At 29.6% G+C, this 26,143-nt stretch overlaps 1 protein-coding gene across 1 annotated transcript in view; it reads left to right on the top strand.

The window, feature by feature from the left end:
- LOC115891556 overlaps nucleotides 1–26,143 on the top strand; it is a 145,593-nt gene that overhangs the window by 80,617 nt on the left and 38,833 nt on the right. Inside the window, exon 3 of the mRNA XM_030912043.1 lies at nucleotides 5,023–5,225. Within this exon, the coding sequence (XP_030767903.1) occupies nucleotides 5,023–5,225 (203 nt within the window). The remainder of the gene's footprint in view (nucleotides 1–5,022; nucleotides 5,226–26,143) is intronic.

Below are 26,143 nucleotides of genomic sequence, written 5' to 3' on the forward strand. Positions count from 1 at the left end.
TTCGAGAAATAATAATTTTTTGGAAATAGATTTGTGTGCCTGGAAACTTTCTATCCTTTTTTGGTCTTTTTATAATTAATGTTAATTTTGACAAGTTACATGTCAATTTTTAGTAAATTACTTTTAGAGATTGACCTCGCCAAAATTATCATGAATTGTCATTCCCCAGACATCTTTGACGCCATTTTTGCGAGCATACGATATTAGTTCTAATATGAATTATTTGTCTATAAGGGTACAATGCCGGCTGAAACCATTTATCATAGAATATTTTTAATATAACTGATATATTTAATATTTTCTTTATTTTAAGGTTTTTCAATTTCATTCATTAATAAGTAAGAAACTTAGAGGCCTAATATTTTTCACCGCTTTGTTCATATTAGTAAACTAACGTTCTAGTATTAAATTGCAATAGTGAATCAATAGGAGTTGTAATATATACTAAAACACGTTAGACATGTCATTTAATTTTAAACTGAAACTTCGAGCAATAAATTGACTGTATGTGATCGAGAAAAATACAGGGTTTTATTACAAAATATATTGATGTAGTATCATATTTCAAATGAAATATCTATGTATATTTATAATATAAGGAAAAATGTATTTAGATGCTCCGCGTAACAGAACTTGGTATATTAGAACAAAAATTGATCTTAATTTAATATGTTAACAACGTTTCTTTATTGTTAAAGAAGAATAACAATCAAGGTAATTCTAATTTTATTCTAAAGTAATATTTAAAATTTTACCTAAATTTTACCTAAATGTTTTTACGACTTATCCTTGTTTTAAATTTAATCTATATTTTCACTAAAAATAACTATTGTTTCACTTAGGTTATGTGCTATAATTGAAATATGTATTTGGAATGACTATATTACAAAAATACTCTGAGTATACCTGGTGTTTCTCAAAAGTGACTCACCCGTATAACGTTTTTATTCTTTTAGATAAAAAAAAACGAGATTTGGTATGTTAGTATATGACATAAATCAGGATTGATAGACGTATTCAATTGTTTTCGGTCACTTCCTGTTTCACCGGAAATTACTACCACTTTTGATTTTTAAATCACACCCTTGTATTGAATGACATATCATATGTACACTTTTGACATATGTAAACTTTATGGATATTTTATGACTAATTCTGAGTACTACCTATGGTGACAATATTCTATGCCTTTTTTCATGAAATAAAGAATATCTAATGAAGTGCCTTATTGAAATGAATTTAAAATATTCCTAATATTTTAATATTACTTTGAAATTTTAAACAGAAACACATTGCATTAACTAACTTTAAACTACTTACTTTACGCGGCTAATTTGAAAAATATTATCAACCTGTACTACATGGTTAAAAAAGAGATTATATACTCTATGTAAATATTCAAAATTCATACAGAAGGTTTGGGTCTACTTGCGATTAAACCTGAAGTGATGTTTAATCATTTCTAATGGAAAATATGAATTTTGATAAACTACATTTTGGAACCATATTTAAATTAGTAGGAGAAAACATAAGGACAATTAAATAACGATCTGTGCAACGGTTTTGGTGTCACCCGGTATAATAAAGATTTAAGAATAGTATTCCATTCTTTATAAAGAAAGCTAAGTTATAAAGCATTTTTAGTCTCAGTAAATAAAGGTAAATTTTTGATAATAAAAGGCATTTTAACAGCGAAAAGCTTTTCAACTAAATTACTGTTTTATTTTCAGAAAATGAGAATTTACCGACCAGAAATTTTGATGTTGTGAAATTATATACTACATTTATATTAAGAAAATATATTATTAATATGTTTTCTTTGTTGTCCTAAATTTATAAACCAGGAACCAAACTCCAAACTCTTACGACAATAATACAAAATTCATATATTTTTGCTATTATATATTCTGTAATTGCTAAGGTTGACATACAATATTTGTATTAATTATATATTATTTCAATAGATCTATTTTAGATAGTATTTGTTTTAATAGTCTGTAATATACAAAGTATTTTTTTTACTGAAAAATATTTTTTAGCCACTGGTAAATTCTATTCTAACAGAAAACGAACCAACTAAAACTTCAGAAAATAACCCCTTTAAGAGATATTATTGGCAATTCTCGATATACTCTAGATTGTGGAATTCGATTTTATTTCCTTCCTTACACGTCTATAGTGGCAACATGTTTCCGCAATTCAACGCAGAAGTTGCTGGTTTCCAATATCCTTATTTCGTAGTTGCAACAAGAACGACACACCAATCGATAAGCCCTAATTACATTTATAATAGACAACATAGATATCAAAGTTTCGAATACTGTGTCTCGAAATATACCATGATTTTCTGAAAGATCAAATATTAGATTTATGTTAAAATACGAGTGTATTATTTTTCCAGTACTATGGAAAGGCGCTAAACATTGACAATTTTGATGCTAATGACATCCCAATTGAAGTTTATAAATATTCATAACTTTCTTTCGGCGTTTACATGTATAGGAGTGAATCGCTATGGCAATCTAGTAAGTCGGAGAGAGCGAAAATACGAAATATTTATTACATAACCACTTAATCTGACGCTAGATTCCATGCGCTTGGGAAAATACTTACATCCTGTCTTAATTCAGTATATCTTATTTTACTAAGCGTGTTGACCGAATACTTCGTACACACAAAAATCGGCACCCAAGATTAGAAATGCTAGCCTAATATTATAGATTTTATTTGAACTGGATCCTTCTAATTTAGTGTTTGTGAGTTTAGGTTCCAGTGAGTATGAATCCTTTTAGAAATCAAACACTCACTGAGAGAATCGTCACTACAAAAAGATACCATAATAAGTGTACGTCCAAAATTGGAGTTTTGCTCAAGATCATACTGTCTTCAACTTTAAGAAAAATATATTTCTTGGCTTAAAAATTACATTGATGAAAAAGTTTAATAAAAGCAATAAAATATCATAAAAGACAAAAATAAATATCAAAATGAAGACACAAGAAAAACATCTATCTTTTATTTTATGAATTTTATTATTTGATATTTTATTTTGTAAAGGGTCTAGATAGACAATTTGTTTTATATTAAATTTCGTTCGACTAAATGTCTACGTTTAGATGTAGTTTAAAAAACTATAACAATATTTTATTTGAACCGAGTAGTAAAAATCAAATATAAATCTGAAATAATAGAATAATTATTTTGTAGATAATATAAAACATAGAATGAGTATGCATGCATGAGCATACATGACATGCTATCTACATATCTATTATGCTATCTACATATATGCTATCAAACATGCTATCTTTTTTATGGTATGAAATTTTTTTTACCAAAAAAGTATCTTTTTATTTGGTATATACTACATTATTCTTATTTTATACTAATTTGTCTAATTTCAGATATTTACCCAGTGAGCATTTTATTCCTTTAAGGGAAACGTGTTCTAGGTGACGTCGTTGTTACGTTACCACGCATATATTATGCCTAATATGAAGCAATAAAACGCAGATACGTAACTGTTTCCTAACGTTCCCTAAATGTGACAAAACTTTGTTCACTTGGTAGATTATTTTATTGCGATTTTCCCATAATTTATTTTTTTACGATAGGCATGTTCTTTTTTGCTATACTTTGTGTTCTAAAGATCTTAACTTATAAACTTTCAAATACTTTTTTATACTGATTGTACTATTTTTTCTAGTAATTAAAAATTTAGGAAGGCCATTTTGATTATTTATTTTAATTGATGCCAAAGAAATAAATGATTTGTTATTTTGAGTTATAATACTCCAGAATTAATTGTTCAATATTATACTTTACGTGAACTAGTGTAAAATTAAACAACAAAGCTTGTTTTTTTGGTTTATTGATGATGTTAGTAGATAGTTTTGCCAAATAAATTATACGTATATTGTTCTACATTTTGTTTCTTTTAACACTTTTACGTCTCTTTACGTTTAATAAGTACCTACTATATTACGTGTGACAGTTTTTATACTTCTGTTAATTTATTTTGTTCAGAAGTTTGTATTAAACTAAAAATATTTTATCGTTGTTGCGTCTATTTTTTGAATAAATCTTATAATCCATTTCCATGATCTATAAATAAAGTTCATATATACCTTGTTTGTACAAAGTATTAATTACAAACAGCACGCGACAATTACTTATTATTTTACAGGAAACTTCGCAACTTAGTTTCTGAATATTTATAATTATACAGTTGGCTAAAATATTACAAAACTTCTATATACTAATGCCTATTAATAAAATTTAATTAGTTAATTATATAGAGTTACCATTTTATTTTGTTCTACTTTTAACAGCCTTTATGTTCTTTTTAATATTTGCTCTGAAACAGTCGTTAAAATTTAAATTAAATAGTTTTAAGTGAGTTTAAATTAGTATCACCAAAAATAGCATATTAAAGATGGCTATCAAATTTCACCAATTTTTTATATAAAATATACTTTTATAAAAGGGGATACCCAATTGAGTCTCTCTCTTTTTCTCTAATAATTTAGACAGGTGATAGGCTAAGAAGAAAGATAGGCTAAGGAGAAAAAAAAAACAATACGCTGCTAATAAGAATTTTAAAAGAATTTAAAAGAGGTATCAAATTGTCCATTCTCTTTAATATAATATATGTGTGAATAACCAATATCCAATTTTATGTCCCACTTAAAATCAATCAATATATTCACTATATACTTTGTCCTATTTTTTGATGCTTAAAATGGGAAAAAACGAAATGTTAACACTAAACGGAAAAATTTTCGATAATTTATTATTTAATAATTTTAAGCCTGCCCTTTAGAAGAAAGATATGCTTTTAGCATAACTTTCAAAAAAGAACAAAGCAAGAAAAAAATTGTATGGTCTGTGTAATAGAAACTCATATAGATAATGTACTCTTTTTTTAATACATTAATTATGGGAAGAAAATTATAATATTATTTCTAATATAATTTCATACTGTATATATACAAACACCAATTACTTCTTATTATGATTTAGGTCATCGATTTACCGAAGAAAGACCCATATATAACTGGATTGAAGACCAGATATAAACCGGAAGACGCCCTGAAAGCCAACTGTACTTCAGAAGGATCACATCCACCAGCGAATTTAACATGGTACATAAACGGTATTCCAGTTGAGGAAAAATTTGTGCACCAACATCCACCAATAATGTATAATGAAGATGATCTAGTAACGTAAGTAAAGAAATTTTAATATATTTTTACAATTATTATTTTAATTTATAATCACATAGAGCGATATGAAGGTAATTATATATATATATATATATATATATATATATATATATATATATATATATATATATATATATATATATATATAATATATATATATATATATATATATATATATATATATATATATATATATATATATATATATATATATATATATATATATATATATATATATATATATATATATATATATATATATATATATATATATATATATATATATATATATATATATATATATATATATATATATATATTTTAGGATTTAATTATTAGAGAAAATGTTTGACTTTGACTGTTACCAAAGGCGCATATACGGGAGGGGTAATGGGAGTAATTACCCCTCCCATGAAGAAATTTATGAATAAGATAAAATGTGTTATATAATAAAAGTGTTGCAAAAGAAGTTAATAATACCAATTAAAATAGAAAATCCAAACCATTCAAAGAATATTTCTTTCCACAGCCACAATACCTTTCAGCAAATATAATTTAAATTTAGCACTTTATTTAATGATTACCACTATTCATCTCCCAGACACAATCTCTAGATGCGCCACTGTGTGTTATGTATTAAAATAATTTAGTTGTCACTGTTTTGTTAGTGGAATTTTACTATTCAATATTATAAAAACTTTATGCGAGAAGGTCCTAATTTTTGTGTGGGAAATTATATTGTTTTATGATTTTATGTTTCTTTTCTTATCTAAAAAGTATTATCAGAAATAGAACTCTACTTTTGTGTTCGTTTATATTATAAATCAATTAACTAGTTATTATACATTACATTTCCAAGCAATAAAATTATGGCAATAACTAATGTTTAAAATCTTTCATAGTTTTATAGAAATAGATTCGTTTTATAGAAACAGATTCGATATAATAATATTGTTTTTGTGCTATATTTTTCAATATACTCCAGTATGTTTCAGAGACTTTCTAGCCACATGCAGTATTTCAATGTAGTTGGGGGAATGTCATAGCGGTATTTATGGCCTGCCTCCGTGAAACGATTGCCTAAATTGACTTCTTTTTTATGCATAAAATACGCTTCTATTTCAATTCAATTTAATTTTTGTTTATCTGATATTTTTCTGTCTAATATAATAAACTATAACATTTTCTACAAATTTATACAATATGCCAGTTTAACTTGTATAAATATTTAATCATTTTATATTTTCGGAAGTAATAAAAACAATTTCAAGTACAGATATTAAAAGCTTTTATTATAATGTACCGGGTGTCTCAATAAGAACAGCTCTCGGCTGTATCTCGGAAAGTATTAGCCGTAGGGCTTACGGAAAAAAATATTTATAACAAAAGGGGCTATGAGAAATTGCTGGAAATTATTTTCAAGTTTGTAAAACAACCGCTAGGGGGCGAAACTGCTATGGAAAATAAGAAAATAGAATTTTGCCTAGACAATGGATACTATAAATAATAGCTTCATAATATTCAGTAAATTTTCGATTTTCTTTGTTAGAACCATTTTCCCCTATCTGCTAAAATAAAGTGGTGGGGGAAGGTTAGATCTGTCTTTATATAAATGTTAATAACTCCAGACTGGATGATCAGAATCCAACAAACGAGGGTTAGTTTAAAAGAGCGTTTCTTACTCTATATTATACCATAAAAATAATAATAATAAGGTTTTGAACGTAGACGCTAGGGGGCGCTTTCTTACAATTTAATAAACATAGCGTGATTTTTCAAAAAAATTAAATACGAGAGTATATGTAATTTTAGCTGGTAGTAAAGAGTAGTAAAAGCTTAAAAAGTCAGCGAAAACCGCATCATGATATCTTCTTTCAAACCGAAGATATTAGCATAATTATAATAAATACCAAAAAATAAGCCCTTAATTACCTTATTTTTACAATACGGTATCAGTAGCCCTCTTGATTATGCCCATTCTTACAAAAAATAAGATAGAAACAGTTAGTTTATTTTAAAATCGCCGAAATACCAGAATACCGTAATACCAGATGTATTTAATATGTTATAACTAAGATATTAATAACAGTGAACAAGAAACAATGATTCGGTGAAGTCATTGTAGGCTTTGTAAAAAAGTTTCTTTTCACGTAATACACGTTAAAATCCAGCCCACGCAGTTTTGATGGCCAGATCGTTATTAGTATAAAAATAACACAAATGGCAATATTCTAAAGACAAAATTCACCTGTTTGTATGAATATTAACTTTTAGTGTTAACATGTTTTGTTTATATTTAAATATACAATGACAAAATATCAGTGAAATAAATAAAACTTAAAACTGTGCAGTTTGCGTTAATGGTTTTATCGGTGCTTAACTAAATTATTGAGTGCAATACAAACTTGTTTATTGAAGTGAAAGCTCTACTTGAATAAACAATAAACGTTACATTTTCCAAACTGTTGGATGTTCAGTTTCCAAGCGATTATGCGTTAAAGTCAATATTATCTAAAATATTTGTTTCTTTTTTAAATATGTGTATTATATTATTTTATAGCAGTACGAATCATTTATAATAAGATTTATTTTTTGGAAACCAATGCTTTTAAAGTACTATTGATAGTTAAATTAAAATAACTTTGAAGCATAAAAGCAAAGAAACTAATGAGAATGATCAATAATTATAGTTTTTCTACAATATGTCACAAATAAGGTAATAACGTCAATAATTTTATAGTTGAAGTGTTGATTGTATGTGTTTGTATCTATATTTAATAACTATTTATTATTATTTTTATATATCAAATTTTTATTTAATTACACAAATATAGCAAAATAAAAACACTAAATCACCACAATACACCAAAACACTTTTACTTTTACACTGGACGCGTGTTTCGCTAACCATGTTAGCATCATCAGCAGATGATTATAAACTAAAGTACAAACTACAAGTTGAGCGTTTATATACTCGCTCAGTGGGCACCGAGTGGGCGTGGCAAAATCTAGCCAACCGAGTCAGAGCCCACTGAGCGTAACAGTTAGATTTCCGCCACTAGAGTAGTAGGAACAAAGAATTTGAAGGAATTGGGCCGTTGTCTCTGTTCATACTATCTTTACATTTATTAATTCTGATGCTGTCATCTGCACCTAATTGCATGTAATTTGAGGCTTGTTTAATTAATTTTAAATTATTAAGATCTATACAATGTTCTTTATCAACAATATGTTCGGCAACGCAATATTTATCCGGTCTACCATATCTTATCTGAGCTAAATGTTCTTTAAATCTAGTTAATATTGATCTTCTAGTTTGCCCAACATATTTCTTACTACAATCTTTACAAGAAATTTCATAAATACCCGACCTTTCCAGTGGAGGTGTTTTATCCTTTGGATTACCTAATAATTGTTTCGAAAGAAATCAGTACATTTATTTTATTTGCGACTGCGATTCGGAATTCACAGCGATTTGGGATTCACAGTGATGTAACTATTGGTAACACGGGCCCGGGCCCGTAGGGGGCACGCGAGGGGTCTGTTGCATGCCTTACAAATTACTATTGAACAATTTGTGTATTACAAACATTGTGTAAAATACAAACTACATCCAAAGAGTAGATATTTGCTACAAATACACATATGCTTACTTTCTCATTATTCTAATTGATGAACATTACTAACTGGATTATGAAACTATTTTTGTTCATTTCCTTACTTCTTTCCACAAAAAATAATCATTCTGCTAAGAATCTCAATTTCGTCACAAATGGCAGTGTAAGAAATATCTCTGAGATAAGCAACTCTTTTGATTTTGTATAACAAATTTATGTAAATTTTGCTGAGTACGAGTACATGAAAGAAATCAATTCGATCAATTGAAAAATAAAGCTGATAATCTTGCAACTGAGTGAAACATTACAGCACGATTTAATAGTAAAAGATAGATAAAACGATCAAAACTATATTTTGATGAAAAAAAAATCAAAATGTCCTCGAAACAAAACATTTTTTCGAATTAATGTATTTTACAAAAAATTGGATATAAGTTAATTCGACAGATTTTCTGGTTGGGTTATAGGAAGTGGAAAGTAACTTTTTACACTTAAGTAATATTTTAGAGAAATATGTACCTTCCAACTCTTTGGATGCAGAATTAATTGCAATATGAAGCAAAGATGCTTCAGAACTTCCGTATTCAGAACAAATATCTTGAAGACATATCTATACAGGCGTACATCAAAATTTTAACTAATCTGTTCAATTTATTATAAAAATACAAAAATAGCGAAATTCTTAAAAGATTGATTTACGATTATGCTCATAATTTTTTAGCAGTTGCGGTAAAACGCTGGAATTTGTATATCGAAGAAGATGAATTCTTCAACGTTCCATGTAAAATATTTTTGGGCATTCTTTTTAAATTCATTTTGCATACATTTATCTCCCGAGTACCGAAAAAGAACGGTAATATATAAAACACGGCGATGCTCCTCGAGCATCTCAAAAACTCGTATAGATAAAATATTGCCGGTATAGAAAAAACTTTTTCTTTCTTTATTTCTGTTTGATCTTTCCAGCCTATTTCGCATTCTTCTGACGTATTACGCCGATATGTCACAAAGTAAAAGTGTTTTCGCATACGTCAAGACTAATATGTATAAGCGGCTGTTTGAGAGGAGCATATTTTTATGAATAAAAATTCGATTTATCTTTATTGCTTTTTTATGTACCACTTTATTTTTAGCTTATAAAATACATGTCTTCTTTTTCGTCAGACACTACTTAATGCTGAGATAATTTTTGATGGATTACTGAATAGTAGGAAAATAAAATTACATAAACTCAAGAAATTGTGAGGAAAGACTTATATGAGATTGATTTATAATAACATACTTCAAAAATTTAGAAAGTGTTAGTTTAGACAATCGATGGCGATGTCTTTGTTGTTCTAACACCGAAAACGATATGAAATAGCGTTCCATCATCAATGTCTAGTATTTTTCTAACCGGATTCTCTACAGCTGGACGGATAGAATGCAGAATGTTTAGGTAGGGGGTTAATCACCGCGACCTTACAGATTTATTGCGTTTCTATACAGTCTCAGGGCCTTGGCAAAAGCCAGTATCTGAGACGACCCACATAAGCCAGCTCTTGAAAAGAAATGATTATATTCATTGATTTTATCCATTTACAATTTTTCTTTTGTAAAATTTTGTTGATACGCCTGTGTCCTACATTGTCCATATATGTTTTATTTGTAATTTTAATGACGTAATTTTTTTTGAATTGATTTGTATTGTATGACATTTTTTATTATTTGTATATTTGTTTTTGTGCTTTTTTGTTTTGTAAATGCTTTGTCGATCAAGCTATTTTGGCTTTTTGTACAATAAAGCGTTGTTTATTAAATAAAAATACAGGACAGGTATAACTGACGATATAATTATAGAGTTATATTGAATAATTAGTAGTAAATCCCCACAATACACAAAAAAAAAATTACTTTTACACTGGACGCGCATTTCACTAACCATTTTAGCATAATCAGTAAATTATTAAGACTAAACTAATATCTACTAATATTTAAGCGTTTATACACTCGCTCAGTGGGCACCGAGTGGGCGTGGCAAGATCTAGCCAACCGAGTCAGAGCCCACCGAGCGTAACAATTAAATTTCCGCAACTAGAGTAGTAGGAACAGAAAACTGGAGGGAATTGGATCATTGTTCTCTTTCATGATGTCTTTACATTTATTAATTCTGATGCATTCATATGCATCTAATTGCCTGTAATTTAAGACTAGTTTAATTAATTTTAAATTATTAAGATCTATATAATGTTCTTTATCAACAATATGTTCAGCAACGCAAGATTTATCCGGTCTACCATACCTTATCTGAGCTAAATGCTCTTTAAATCTAGTTAATATTAATCTTCTAGTTTGCCCAACATATTTCTAATTCGAATCTTTACCAGAAATTTCATAAATACCCGACCTTTCCAGTGGAGGTGTTTTATCCTTAGGATTACCATATCAGCTATAACTAGAATGCCTGCAAGTCAAACGATCTACAGGGTAGACCAAAAATACGTACGTAAGTTTTGCTGGGCAAAGGATAAAAAGGAATGAACTGGTAAAGAATATTTACAATAATGTATTTAGGTATGATTTTTTGGGTAAATAGTTAGTACTTACATATAAAAAAAAATATTTTGGAAATCCAGAAATCTATACAATGTACTTTATCAACAATATGTTCAGCAACGCAAGATTTATCCAGTCTACCATATCTTATCTGAGCTAAATGTTCTTTAAATCTAGTTAATATTAATCTTCTAGTTTGCCCAACATACTTTTGATTCCAATCTTTACATGAAATTTCATAAATACCCGACCTTTCCAGTAGAGGTGTTTTATCCTTAGGATTACCATATCAGCTATAACTAGAATGCCTGCAAGCCAATCAATCTACAGGGTAGACCAAAAATGCGTACGTAAGTTTTGCTGGGCAAGGGATAAAAAGGAATGAACTGGTAAAGAATATTTACAAGGTATTTAGGTAGGTTTTTTAGGTAAATAGAAGGAAATAGAAGAAGGAATTTTTAGGTAAATTTAGGAAATTCTAAGTATAAATTAAGTACCCTTGCAACAGTATTAACATACATAATTGTAAAACAAATCCTGTAGGTAGTAAATTTTGATAAGGGCCTAGCGCAATCAATGGCAAAATAATCAACACTTGTCTAATTTTAGTTAATTTCAATACGAGTATACGTGGAAAATAAAAAAATTCACTGTACGAGAAAGCTTCTAAATTTTATGATGAATTTTTATTTTCCGCATAAGAGACTTATATATTTATGATTATCTTTTAATTCCAAACAACTTTTATTAATGCTATTTTCAAAATTCTTTCAAATAAAGTAACTTTACTTTTGAACGATTTTCGTATTTTTGGCCTTCCCTGTAGGTTGTTTGACTTGCATTCTAAGTACCGCTGATGCACTATATAATTTGAATAGGAGTTCTAATAAAAAAATCCCATATGGTTCATAATTAGTGGGCCACACTGTATATATCTTGTAATGTAATTTCCAGTTATACATTTGACTATGTTATATTTTTAAAATAAGATATGTGTTGTTTTAACAAATCCGTGTCTCCGATATTCTATGTATTACATGAAATGCTTAATTATACAAAGTTATTTTATAAAGCATACTTACACTAATTAAAGTAGAAGAAATAGCACACAAAAAATGTTAAATAACAATGAGTACAAGTAAATTTTTATAATATCAATAAAATGCAGCCTATAGACCTAGAGAACTTCTGCATTAGGAAAACAAAGAAAAAACATTGAGGTATATATAATTCATCCGGCACAGATTGCTTTCAACCAAAACCGTAGGATAAATTGCCAAATTAAAAACTTTCTTTAATTAACGTTGTAGTGTTTTTGTGCACCATAAACTTGGTTGTTCTCCATCTTATTTACACAAGAAGTTTTTGATTAAACTTAAACTTTCGTATTTGGTTTACCCTTATGTTATAAATTTCGTCGAATAAAAATAAAATTGAGCAATATTAAATTACAGTTTTAGGTGTTAAGTGACAATTGTTATTAAGTGGCAATGACCAAATTTACAATTATTATTTTTAATTTCTGGAAGTAATGGAAATAGACAATATAAATGATTTTAATCCATTATTATCTGTTAGATTATTTGGAAAGAAGAATTATTAGTATAATTATATAGATTAGTATATAACTAGAATATCTACTAAAAGTACTTCGAATGACTTTTTTAAAATAAACTGCTGTTCCTAACTATTTATGCCCGGTTGTACAAACATAGCTTAAATCCGAGTTTAGGTGCACTTTTAAAAACTCTGAACTCGGCAAATCCATTTAGGCACATTTTTCTTGTAGTATAGAATTCTAACATGATTAAAAGTCCAATTTAAGCCTCAATAATGGCTGGCTCACTTTCAATTGTGAAGTACCTAATTTTTTACCTAAGTTTATAATAAGTCATTGAACTTATAATAAATTATACTTGGTTTAAATCTGAACTCACCCTGAACCAAGTATGAACAACCCGGTCTTAGTAGTTCAAATGAAGTAGTAGAATTTCCGGAATGGAACATGCCAAGACAATCCTAGCAGAGCCATCCAAACGTAGAACAGATAAAATCCTAAAGGCTGATAGGAATGGAGCGCGTAAGCTTACAGCAGTATACACGGGCTACTGCCGGCTGAGATCACATCTACCGAGGATGAGACTGGTGGAAGACGCCGAATGCCGACTCAATGAAGCACGTTATGTGTACCTGCCCCGCTGGGGACCAAGTTTGAGGTGTTTGGCAAACCCACGCTAGACCTATCAGACCTAGAAGACATATCACCCTCGGACATAACCGCCCATGTTAGGCTGGGTCTTGAGGGTGAACTTTAATGCTCCTTTTTTTATTAAAGAGCTTGTAGAAACTGAGCCACAATAGGCCCTCGCGGCCGCAGTGTAGGGTCCCACCTGGGACCCACTCTCAGTCAAATACAATACAATACAATAAGTAGTACAATTATTAGTATATATTTGGTGAGGAAGCACTCACCTTTCTTTTGATTTTGTAATTAAGTTATTGCTCTTCCATAAATCTATACCAAATTTGACTTTGAACTTTGTAGGAAAAATACATTACCGAAATATATCTATAATCAAAAGAAAATATAATATATTTCTGGTGTATATGATATTTCTTTCAAAATTAATTCCCAAAGACAAAATAATTTCATCAATTTTTTCATATAGTGCATATGTTCTATACTTTGTCCGAAAATTTTATTTATGATTTAATTCTCTAATATACAGTCTATCCCCGGATTGTCTTTACAGGAGGAAAATATTTTTATTATTGGCATTTGAAAATACATTCTTGAAAAATACATTCTTCATAAATATTTTTGCTTGCTCAAAAATGGTTAATCTAGTTTATACTTTTCTACATTTCCATACCGTTTTGGAGGAAATAAAAAAAACATGAAAATATAGTTGAATTTTTTCATTGAAGTTCTAAAAATCTAAACGCGTTTCTATTGTAATATAATTTTGTTTTCATTCTTTGATAGCTTGTTATTCACAGAATTTTAATTAACGTAATATTTTTTGCAGTTTAAATTGTTAAAGAAGCACAATATTTATCTAGGTCAATGCTACGGTGAGGGTGATAATAGTTATCGGAAAATTTTATACTTATTACACCAGGCAGAGAGAGTATGATGTTAAACAAAATTAATAATAATCATCTATCAAAGAAAGAAAACGAATTGATATTACCATAGAAACGCCTTTTGATTTTCAGAACTTCAACCATATTTTCATGTTTTTCTTAATTTTGGAAAAGTATAAACGAGTTTAACAATTTTAGAACAAGCGAAAAATTTTATGAATAATGCATTTTTTAAAAATGTCAATAATAAAAAAGTTTTTTCTCTTATAAAGACAATCTGGGGACATACTGTATAACGTTATTATAGGAGTTCTAATTATACAGACTAATATTATTTCTGCATATCTAATATTTTAAAATTCCCTTTTAATTAGTAAATAGAAATATTATTAATTTATATTTTTAAATGGGTTCAAAGCTTCCAATGGAATAAACAGATGAAGCAAAATATAATTTCAAAGTACGGCGAAGCTAATAAAAAGCGAAAAAGATAAATAAAAAGGAAAGGCCTTAAATTAATCTGGAGCAAATAAAATTGGCCGCGTAAAAAAGTAACCTGAGGCCAAGTAAAAGTTTTTCTTTTATTTTACCGCCTACAATTATTGACTTTAACTGCAAAAAAATATAAATTGTAAGTAGGTCGAAACATAAATCCTGCATATCGAATTGAAAATAAATTATATTCATGAAAAAAATGTTTCGATTGTGCCCTGGGCACTGAACAATAACTTTTAATTTTAATCTACAATAAATAAAGGTATTGCTAAATAAAGTTAATTGTTTGGTTAATAATTGTTAAAGTCCATTTTATTTTTGTTTCTTCAAATATTTAACATATAATAAAGTTTATTCTACAATAGCCATCATAATACTCCAGCTTTGAAAGCAAAACAAGACCGCAGGTGCTGGTAAAACTTTCAGCAAACAACTTTAAAATGACTTCAATTATTAAAATTTGATCGATTTCAGATAGAAGCGGGACAAAATCGGAAACATTTTATCCATGTCTTTGTGATTCAGAATGTAACATGGCATTTCATGATATTTTTGATATGAAAACTAATAAAACTGATATTTTTGGTTAGCACCGTGTTCATTTTCAAATTTACATAGTGAATTTAATTTAATGAAATATTCAGTTGAATATTTTAAATATAACACCCTTTACAGGGTGATAAGAAAATCATTAGTTAACCATTGTACACTTTTTGTCGAATCATCACCGGCAGTTGATTAACAGGAGTTAAGCCCAGGAGAAAAATATTAAATAACAGCCTGTATCACTCTATTCATATTCATATTAAATAGAGCTGTTTGAATTACTTAAACAAAATATTAAACTATTTGAAATTCTTACAGGTATTTTAGTAATTCATTGATTTATAAAAATTATCTAAATACCTAAAATGCATTCATATCAATAACCAATTTTTTAGAAAAACAACAAACCAGACGTCTATTTTAGCTTTGAAAGATATTAGGTCCAAAGAAATGGTTGTTTTTTTTCATCATTCTCTAGCTACGCATCCCCATATTTTCTACTTCATATTCCCTCAGCTCGTAATAATGAACTGTGGGAGTTAATAACAGTGACTTCAAATCCCCTGTGAAAAATATCAAAAATATATTTCTGTTATAAGCAGTGCGTATACTTTATTTGCTTTATAAAAGGGCATCTCTTTTAATTTAGTTCTTTATTTTGATCCTTTTACTGTTACATAAAAACAAGCAAAACATTTTTAGCTTTTCGAACTTGAATATCAACATGAAGTTATTATTAGTATACTTCCAAACTCAAAAGATTCGGCTATATCTCAAGGGGTTAATGAAAATATTCGTAGAATCTAAAGTAGATATTGAAATAGGATATAAAATGGGATGCCCGATAAAAAGTACCTAGAAATTGAAAAGAGAAGATATAGAATGTTTAGGGGAGAGTTAATAACCACGACCTTACAGATCTATTGTGTGTTCCCCTTTCTTGCGTTACAACAAGTTATAAGTTCTCCAAAAAATCATATATGGGTATTTCGCCACTGCAAGAACATCTACAAAATAAAATAGTTATTTTATGTAAACACTTCTGCATTAATCCCAAACGGAAACTACTTGTCAGAAGTTCGGAAAGTACGCTGAGGGAATATAAAGTAGAAAATATGGGGATGCGTAGCTAGAGAATGATGAAAAAAACAACCATTTCTTTAGACTTTTGAATTTTGACTTTGACTTTGGAATATGTTTCAAAGCTAAAATGGACATCTGGTTACTTGTTTTTCTAAAAAGTGGGTTATTGCAACAGCTCTTTTTAGTATGAATTGAGTCATCCATGCAGGCTGTTATTTAATATTTTTCTCTTGGGCTTATCTCCTGTTTATCAATTGCCTGTTTCACCGGAAATTTGAAAATGATTCGGCAAAAAGTGTACAATAGTTATCTAATGATTTCCTAATCACCCGGTTTTCTTCTTTACGTGCCGTCTCTTTCATGGAGGTTGGCAATCACATTGGCAAAATCTTCACGATTCTCGGCTTTCCTAATGAGTTCTTCAAAAGTTAGGTGAATCCAATTTCTGATGTTCCTCAATCAAGATAGTTTCTTCCTGCCGAGACCTATTTTCCTTCAATTTTACGCTTAACTATTAATTGCACGACGTGGTATTTTTCATTTATCAATATATGCCTTAAGTACGATGTTTTTCTTTTTTTTTATTATATTGAGCAATTCTCTTTCTCTGCCTATTCTGTTATAAACTTCAAACAAACGGTATTTGTGATATGGGCTGTCCATTGAATTTTAAGCATTCTTCGATATATCCATGTTTCGAACGATTCGAGGCGATTCATCTCTTGAACTTTCAGTGGCCATGTTTCTGCTCCGTATAATAGGATTTACCAAATATAACACCTGACGAGCCTAGTTCTAAACTCAAGGTCCAAACTGAGGTTCTGGAGAACGTTCTTCATTTTTAAAAATGCATTTCTCGCTTGTTGTATTCTGGTTTTGATTTCTACGTCGTTGTTCAAGGTGTTAACTATCTAGGACCCCAAAAATTTGAACTTGTAGACCTATTCTAAGGTATTGCCCTCTATTTTAATAGGAATTGGTACATTTTGGTTCTTTCCAAATACCATGACTTTGGTTTTAGAGTAATTGATCTTCATCCCGTATTTCTTACAGGAGCCTTCAAGTCGCTCCACTAAACTATGGAGTCCAGTATCAGAGTCGGCAATAAGAACTCTGTCATCGGCAAATCTAATTTTAATGACTTCGCCGTTGATTTGAATACCGCAATCTGTTGAAGAGAAAGCTTCCCGAAAAGTCGCCTCAGAATAAGCATTAAATATCACCCGATAAAGGGTGTTATATTTAAAATATTTCCTTAAATTAAATTCACTATGTTAATTTGAAAATAAACACGAAGGTAGCCAAAAATATGAAAATGAAACATGAAATGCCATGTCATATACTGAATTCATCGATAAAATGTTTCCAATTTTGTCCCGCTTCTATCTGAAATCGATCAAATTTTTAATAATTGAAGTCATTTTAAAGTTGTTTGCTGAAAGTTTTACCAGCACCTGCGGTCTTGTTTTGCTTTCAAAGCTGGAGTATTATGATGGCGATTGTAGAGTAAACTTTATTTATTAGAATATATGTTTTTGTAGTGCCTAACTTTAGAGATTTTTTTAATAAACTATTTCATTTAGCAATTTTCAAATTTTCTAATTAAAAAAATAAAGTAAATTGCGTCTATGCAGGGTGTCCCAGAAATAAGTGCAAATATTTAAACTGGTAGTATAGTTCAACCCCAGAAACAGGCCTATGAGGTTTTTGTCGCGAAAAAAAAATTTTGAAAATTCGAAATTTTTGACAAAAAATTTTGGAAATTTTATTTAGTTTTTAGCTATAAAACATAATTTCTTGATAATATGGCAACATAGGTATTAGATTAAATTTACAAAAAAGAAAATTTAGAAAAGATCCAGTGCTTCTCAAAATTTTAGCAAAAAATCATTTTTTTTTGGAATTTTTCAAAGTAAAATAACTCCGTTATTTTGGACTTATTTGAAAAACGATAAAGAGAAAATATGTTTCTTTTATCGAGATCTACCACCCCTTAAAATATCTGCACTTATTTCTGAGACACCCTGTATAATCAAAGCTTCTGGCAATTGTCTAGTAGGAAGACCATTATATAACAAGAAGAATCAATAATTAAATATTAGATATTATTCCTGGCTAATTTTAGGTTACGGATGCCATCGATTATGTAATTATAAATTTTCGAGTAAATTAACTTATTGAATGTCAAAGTCACCTTTTTTTAAAGAAACTACTTTTACTTTTTTGAAATTAAAGATAAAAATTACATCTGTTTGTTACAAATACATTAAAATAACTGACCATGAAGACCTCGTGTAAAACAGTAAAAACACAATTTATTGTTAGAAAAATGCTAGTCTATGCAATGTCTATTCAGCACTTTTTGGCTTGGTGCATTATCCGCCGGTGCTGCCACCAAACTGTAAACATCGGACTAAACAAATACACGGGTTTAAATTGCAAATACATGAAAAATTTGTTATATAATTATTCTAAAAGTGTTAGGAAGTATAATTTGTAAAAATTCTAAAAATATAAAAATAAAATGTAAATATTTTGATATTTTCTGAAGGTCTAACTTGTAAATTATAATTTGTTATTCAAACTAATAAGACTTTTTTGATGTGCGACTACGGTAGCGAGCATATTCTTACGCATATATTTTGCTAGTGCGGACATAACTGGGGCTATTTTGGCTATAACGAATTTTTTTAAAGGTTCGTAATTATTAATTTTAAAAGATAAAATAATTTTAAAAGATAATAAAAAAAATAAGCACTAGTTGATTAAAACAAGTATGCCAATAATATTGCAAATTATAATTTATCCTCCCATAGTATATCCCTATTTAATTTTTTGATTGTGTAATGGGACAATAGTTGATATTACCTTCTCCTTTAATTGTTTTCATTCAAATTTTTAGTTAAATATATCTAAGTTGGCCATTTTTAGAAACTTTACTCGCAAGTCCTATATATACCTCTCAAACAACTTATTTTTAAAAAAGCCACTTTAAAGTTTTTACGCAGTTTTTAGAGCGGCACCAGCAATTCTATTCGTGGCGAGAAAGGCTGATGTATTGCAGCCATAGTTTGGCCGACAAACTCCCGATAACTAGAACTGAAAATTCGGTTCCGCTGGTAGAACGATATTGGGTTTTTACCTCTTTTTGGATTGCATAAAAAGAAGAATCCAGAAATTGGGGTTTTCTTTTAGCATTTTTTATTTACTTAGCGCGGCAAAAACGTTGAATAAGCATGCTAAAATAACAAAGTTTGTTTGAACAGCTTCGCGTAGGTTTTGCAATTGAAGATAAAAAATTAATATTACTGAAAAATTGCTACGTTACTAGTTGACCTATTACATAATATAAAAATATTTGGAAAACATAACTCTAAAAGAAACTTAGATTTTAGATTAAATAGAATTTTAATTAACGTTATATTTTTGCGATTTTAAAATGTTAAAGAAGTACAAAATTTATTTACTTCATTTCAACGGAAAAGGTGATGATAGTTATCGGGAAATGTATTACTTTAACAAACAGTGAAAAATATGACGTTAATGGAAATTGATAATAACCATCTATCAAGTAATAAAATCTAAATGATTTTGCAATGAGGAAATTCAACTACATTTTCATGTTTTTTATTTTAATTTTCATTAAAACGGTATGGAAATTTGGAAAAGTATAAACGGGATTAACCATTTTAGAACAACAAAATTTTTATGAGGAATGAATTTTTCTTAAAATGTCAATAATAAAAATGTTGTTTTCTCTTGTAAAGACAACCCGCGAACTGTATAATATTTTCTAGTGCAGCTTTATTCCTAATTTAATTTATAGCTACAATTTTTCCGAACTAACCGCTTAGAGCCACATCGCCCCCCCCCCCTTATTTGTAAATCTTACACATCTTCGAAAGATTCTTTTTTAAAAAGCCACTCTAAAGTTGTTTCACGCAGTTTTTCAAGCGGCACCGGCAATTCTATTTGAGGCGGGAAAGTTTGATGTTTTTTTATGATAGTTTGGCCGACCAACTCTTGATAACTAGAAGTAAAGTACGCCTCTTCGAGCTGTCGAAAGATATTGGGTTTTTACCTTTTCTTTATTTGCATAAAAAGTAGAATCCAGAAATTCGTTTTTTTCTTTGCTGTTTTTCTACACCAAGACCGATAGAAACGTTGAATAAGCATGATAAAATAACAAAGTTGTGTGAACAACTTTCCGTGAAACCGTTCAAATTAACATAGGTTTAAAAATAGTTACGTTACCGTTAGACCCACTCTGATATATAATTATAAAAAAAATAATTTTGACGAATAATATATCAGTAAAACGGTTTAATATGTATTTTCTGGGAGGGCAATTCTGAAATGGTATTTCTGAAAAGCAATTAAGAGAGTGAATTATAGAGACTGATATAATAGTATTCATCTATACTAAAAATAGAAGGAAAGGGCCTGGACAGAGAATATTTATAAGCAAAAAAACGGATTATTATTAATATTCTAATTTCTCATTAGAACCAAAAGAAATCTGCATATTTTTTAAGTTAATTTTAAAGACTAATAGTCATAGTAAAGAAACTGGAAACTTTCTTAAGATAATGTCCAATAAAACTATAAATTAATGTTAGAGAGGATCATGTAATTATATTCTAATAAAATAAATTTCATACTTTATTCACCGACATGCGACATCTTCGAGATAACTGTATTATTTTATAGGCTTGGTGCATTTTAGTTGATTTTAAAAATTCCGACCGCAGCGCTCGATACGGCAGAGATGAGAATTTTTCGCTCTGTATTTCACGCAGTTTTGATGTTGATCGTATTGAAATAATACTGAAATCGTGGCTTTGTCATAATATTTAAACATTTTAGTTTTTAATAGTGTGGTTATTGAAACTATAAAACACTTAGGTACGAGGTTTGAGTGATGGAACGCTGTTTCGGGTAATAAAAATTAATTGAAAAAGAACCCGAACTGGGCATCGCTTTGTTTTGTTACAATTTCAAATGTTAATAAAATTGTCGAAAAAATGTTAACACATAAAGGAGGACGTAATTACAACATTTTAAGCTTCACAACTTCTCACGCTGATTTGATCTAAAGCAAACACGGATTCAAGCAGCTCGACGAAACAAGTGAGTAAACAAAGTGCCCATTACACAATCAAAAAATTAAATAGGCATATACTATGAGAGGGTAAATTATAATTTATACTTGTTTTAATCAACTAGTGCTTAAATATTTTTTCGAAAATCTTCAGTTATGTCTTCGCTACCAAAGTCGGTAAGTAAAATTATGCTAGATACCGTTATTGAACTCATCTAGAAAGTTTTATTAGCTTGAATAATAAATTATAATACTTCTGTAAGTTAGACCATCTGAAGATATCAAAATATTTACTTTTTTATTTTTATTTTTAGAATTTTTAGAAATTATACTCCTTAACACTTTTAGAATAATGATATAACACTTTTTTCGTATACTGGCTATTTAAACCCGTGTATTTATATATCCCTGTTGTTTAAGATATTCTCCGATGGTGGCAGCACAGGCGGAGAATGCACCAAGCCTATATATAGCGTTTCACGTAAATTTCAAAGCATCAGCCGCAATTCAATCCGGGCCGACAACTGTTAATGCATTGCACTATAGTTTGATCAACAATCTCTTGATAACTAATACCGAAATACTATTGCTCAGATGCTCAAACGTTTTATTCGTTCTTTATTTTTGTTCGCATATAAAGAGAATGGAGAAAATGGGGTTATCCTTTACTTTCTTATTTATTTCCTGATAGAAACACACGGAATAAAGCCCGGACCCCATTAGCCAACACGCCACGCCACGCGATGCCATGCTACTCCACGTCGTGAAGATCTGTGGGTATGTTTTTCCATTTACATACATATATTGCGTACACACTAGGCAACATGGCACGCCATCCGACGCCATAACACGCTATCACACGTGTGATGGACGATTCGTCAGTCCCAGATCTAACCGATGTGTATTACGGCGTGTTGTTCTCCGCTTGCATCTCTAGTCCCGCAGCTATCTACTTTTGTAGTTTACGTAGGGATGTCCCAAAAATAAAATAAATCGATATTTTGAAGCGATTCAACATCGGATATAACAAAATAGAACCAGAAAAAATCTGTAACAAAAGATTGATCTTATTAATTATCGATATTCGATTCTGAATATATTGGTATTGTGATTATAATCTAATATCGGTATGGGTATTGATACTTCTAGTATATTTTCGTAACCCTACTGATAACTTTTTTAACTGTAATAACAATTTCAGGCGTGTTAACACGTGTTACCTAATGTGTACACCCATTCCCACGTCGCAACACGTGGGATAGCGTGGCATCGCGTGCCATCACGTCGGGTGTTGGCTAATGGGGTCCCGGCTTTAAGATGCTAATATCGTAGAGTATCTAAACGGCTGCACATAAACTTACAGTTAAAAGTTAATACCTTTGAAATATCACGTTTTCGGTTGACACACCACAGATTACTTTGAAAAATAATAGTTTACTGTATAAAGGAGTTTAGTTTAGGTAAAATTTTATATGCATTTTTATAACCAATAAAGTTCAAAAATATCAAAACATAAATAATAACGTATGATTTTAAAGATATAAATATTTAAAAATCTTGTTCTCGCCTCTTAGCACACAGTATAGATCAAGCGGTGTAAAAATTAATTGTTATTTTATGTTTGTTTCTGCAAGGCAAGATTCATTTTGTCTAAAACAGCAAAGTTGCTGTCCCGTTTTTTTACTGTTAGAAATATTATTTCGCTCATCTAATAAAAGTTGTTTAAAAGTTGAAAAGAGAGAAATGGATTTTTTTAATCCTGCGTGGGTATTGTTTCCAATTTGTGTAATAAGCCAAAGCATTTGTTTTCCGTCTTATTTACGAAAATACATTATAGTAAAATTTATGCTAATTAATAATCTTTTGAAGCATTCGCTTTTAAAAAATTCTTTGGTCTTTTTATTTTTATGTTAGCATAACTTTGTTAAGAATCTTTACATAAAGGCAAATTTGGCATAAAGTTGTAAACAACACAACGATTATTAATAAAATGCGCTGATTTTTCTTGCGAAATCGGAATATGGTTTGAAGTGTGCGTATATTATGACAGTTGTTTGATTATGACAGTTGTTTGTTGTACAAAAATTGATGTATTATTTGTTTGCAAAAAATTCAGAGTATGTATTTAGATATTAAGCATATCATATTTCCTTGTTTTTTAAGAAATTAGGGAAATAGTGGTATCATAGTGTCACTTTTAGAAAATCGTGAAATTGGAGTCAACTCTCCTCGATGAAGATGTTCATTTATGAGATGAAAAAATTGTGATGTTCATTTACATCTCCATTTTTTTAGATTAGAAATGTTGATAAATTTTGATAAAGTCTTAAGCAGGGTGTAAAAAAATAGTGCTCAAACATCAGTGAGTGATACTGCAGATAAAAATACAAAAAAAGTGAACATATGCTGTAATTTATCCCATGAACATAATATGAACATATGCCCTAAGATGCTACCCGAGGAAGTTACTAGCCATCAAAGCCTTTACAGCCGTTACGGCCCTTAAATGAAACACGTCTTTTAAAGTAGAAACCAAGTTAAAGCAGAACTGAAGAATCTGGAAGACCTCGTCCGTCACCTGGAATGGTTCATCCAACGGTCTAAGATACTCAAAGAAATTTCTCAAACTTACAACCGTGATAAATCAAAGATATTCCTTGATTTAAGTAAGAACAAACTTCGGATTGTCATGGGGTTTTTAACAATGTCTCCTCAATGAACACCTCAGTAAATTGAAGCTAAGAAACAATGGTGAATGCAGATTCTGTGGGAAAAATGTGGAAAGACCCGATACACATATTACTGAGTGCGCCGAGACGACAACTATTCGTGTCCTAAACTTGGTACACCTGATATTGGACCTTCAAAACAAACCTCTGTGAAACCGTTTCAGATACAGACTTTTGTCAAAGATGACTGTATGATGAGTTATTACTCAAGAAACGGGAACACGATAGATTTATAACTCCCCCCACCCATAAAATCTACAAGTATCTTATGTCGTTTATTCTTAGAAACATTTTTGTTTAATTTGTAGTATCACTCAGTATATTAATGGGGGTTTCTGTGAGTTCTCATCCAATAAATCTACTTTAAAAATTAGACAAACGTAGACAATATATTTTATTAATATTGACAAAGTGTTAATATTCACGAATACGGTTTAAAAAGAGACGGCGGAAACGGCATTTGTAACAAAAAGAACTAAAAACGGAAACATGAATTCTACAATCTGGTGTAGTAAACGTGGAATATAAAAAGTTCCCTTTGCCTGCCGCTTTTTAGCCACATTTAAATATCATTTTTCACCGTTCCGACCCGCACTCACACTCACTAATGCTCTACAACGTTCATTGTCTGGCAAGGAACGCGTCACTTGTTGGCGAGCATTTGATGCGTGAAGTAATATAAAAAAGGCAATTTATTATTTCGAGTATTAAATTTTTCCCATTTTCTTTTTTCTATCTGTCTGCGTGATATTATTTTGCTACGTGTGGAAACTTTGCTTAAGTGAAATAAATTAATTCTTATATTTTATTTTACAAGTTATGTTAATATTAATTTGCGTTCACAGTAAACAGCATCTTATATTAAAAAATATATATTTAATTTGTTAATTATAATTTATAGTTGGGGGTTAGAACCTTTGGTGTTACAACAGCAACATATACTACGAAATCACCAACAATATGCCAAAACACTTTTACTTTTGCACTGCATTTGCTTGCGTTTCCTTAACCATGTTACCACCATAAGCAGATGATTAAAAGTTTTAATCATCTGTTCTTAATAAATTGAATTTAATGATTTTTTTTTAAATTTGAAGTTTTTGTTGTGATGTCATTGCCTATAAATATTTTATGACTTTTTGACAAACCAAACATAATGTTTTGCAACATTATTTGCAAAAAAGATCGATTTTTGTCGGTACAAATAATGTTCACTTTGAAAATTTAATGTTTCATAATGTATTCAATTTGCATTGGAGATTGTACGTTTTGTTTTAATTGGCGAATTAAGAGTATGTACAGTTTGGAACTGAATTATTATAGGAGATTGTACATTATGGAACTAAACCTATCTTTTGCAACCCAAAATACACCCGATAATGATCGTTTTGGATCGAAATGATGGTATATTTGAATTCAACTCAACGATATGCAACTAATGCGACATCTATCTCATTTTCGTCAAAATATGGAGATTATACACTTTGGAAATAGCCCCCTCACGTCCACTATGTATGTGTACACCTTTCATTATCCGTGCGGCAAAAATATATCTTTTTGGTTATTTCTTAGACGTCGTGTAATTGAATTGTAGACTCTGTAATCAAAAAAGATTCAATATTTGAGAGAACCATTTGCTTTACTGATATTAGTAAATATGATCTTAAAGAACTACATAAACGAACAGAAAGGGAATGGCACGATGAGTGGACAAGTAAACATTCG

The sequence above is a fragment of the Sitophilus oryzae genome, unplaced genomic scaffold, assembly GCF_002938485.1.
Source record: "Sitophilus oryzae breed Bouriz unplaced genomic scaffold, Soryzae_2.0 scaffold_1184_pilon_pilon, whole genome shotgun sequence".
NCBI classification, from domain to species: Eukaryota; Metazoa; Arthropoda; class Insecta; order Coleoptera; family Curculionidae; genus Sitophilus; species Sitophilus oryzae.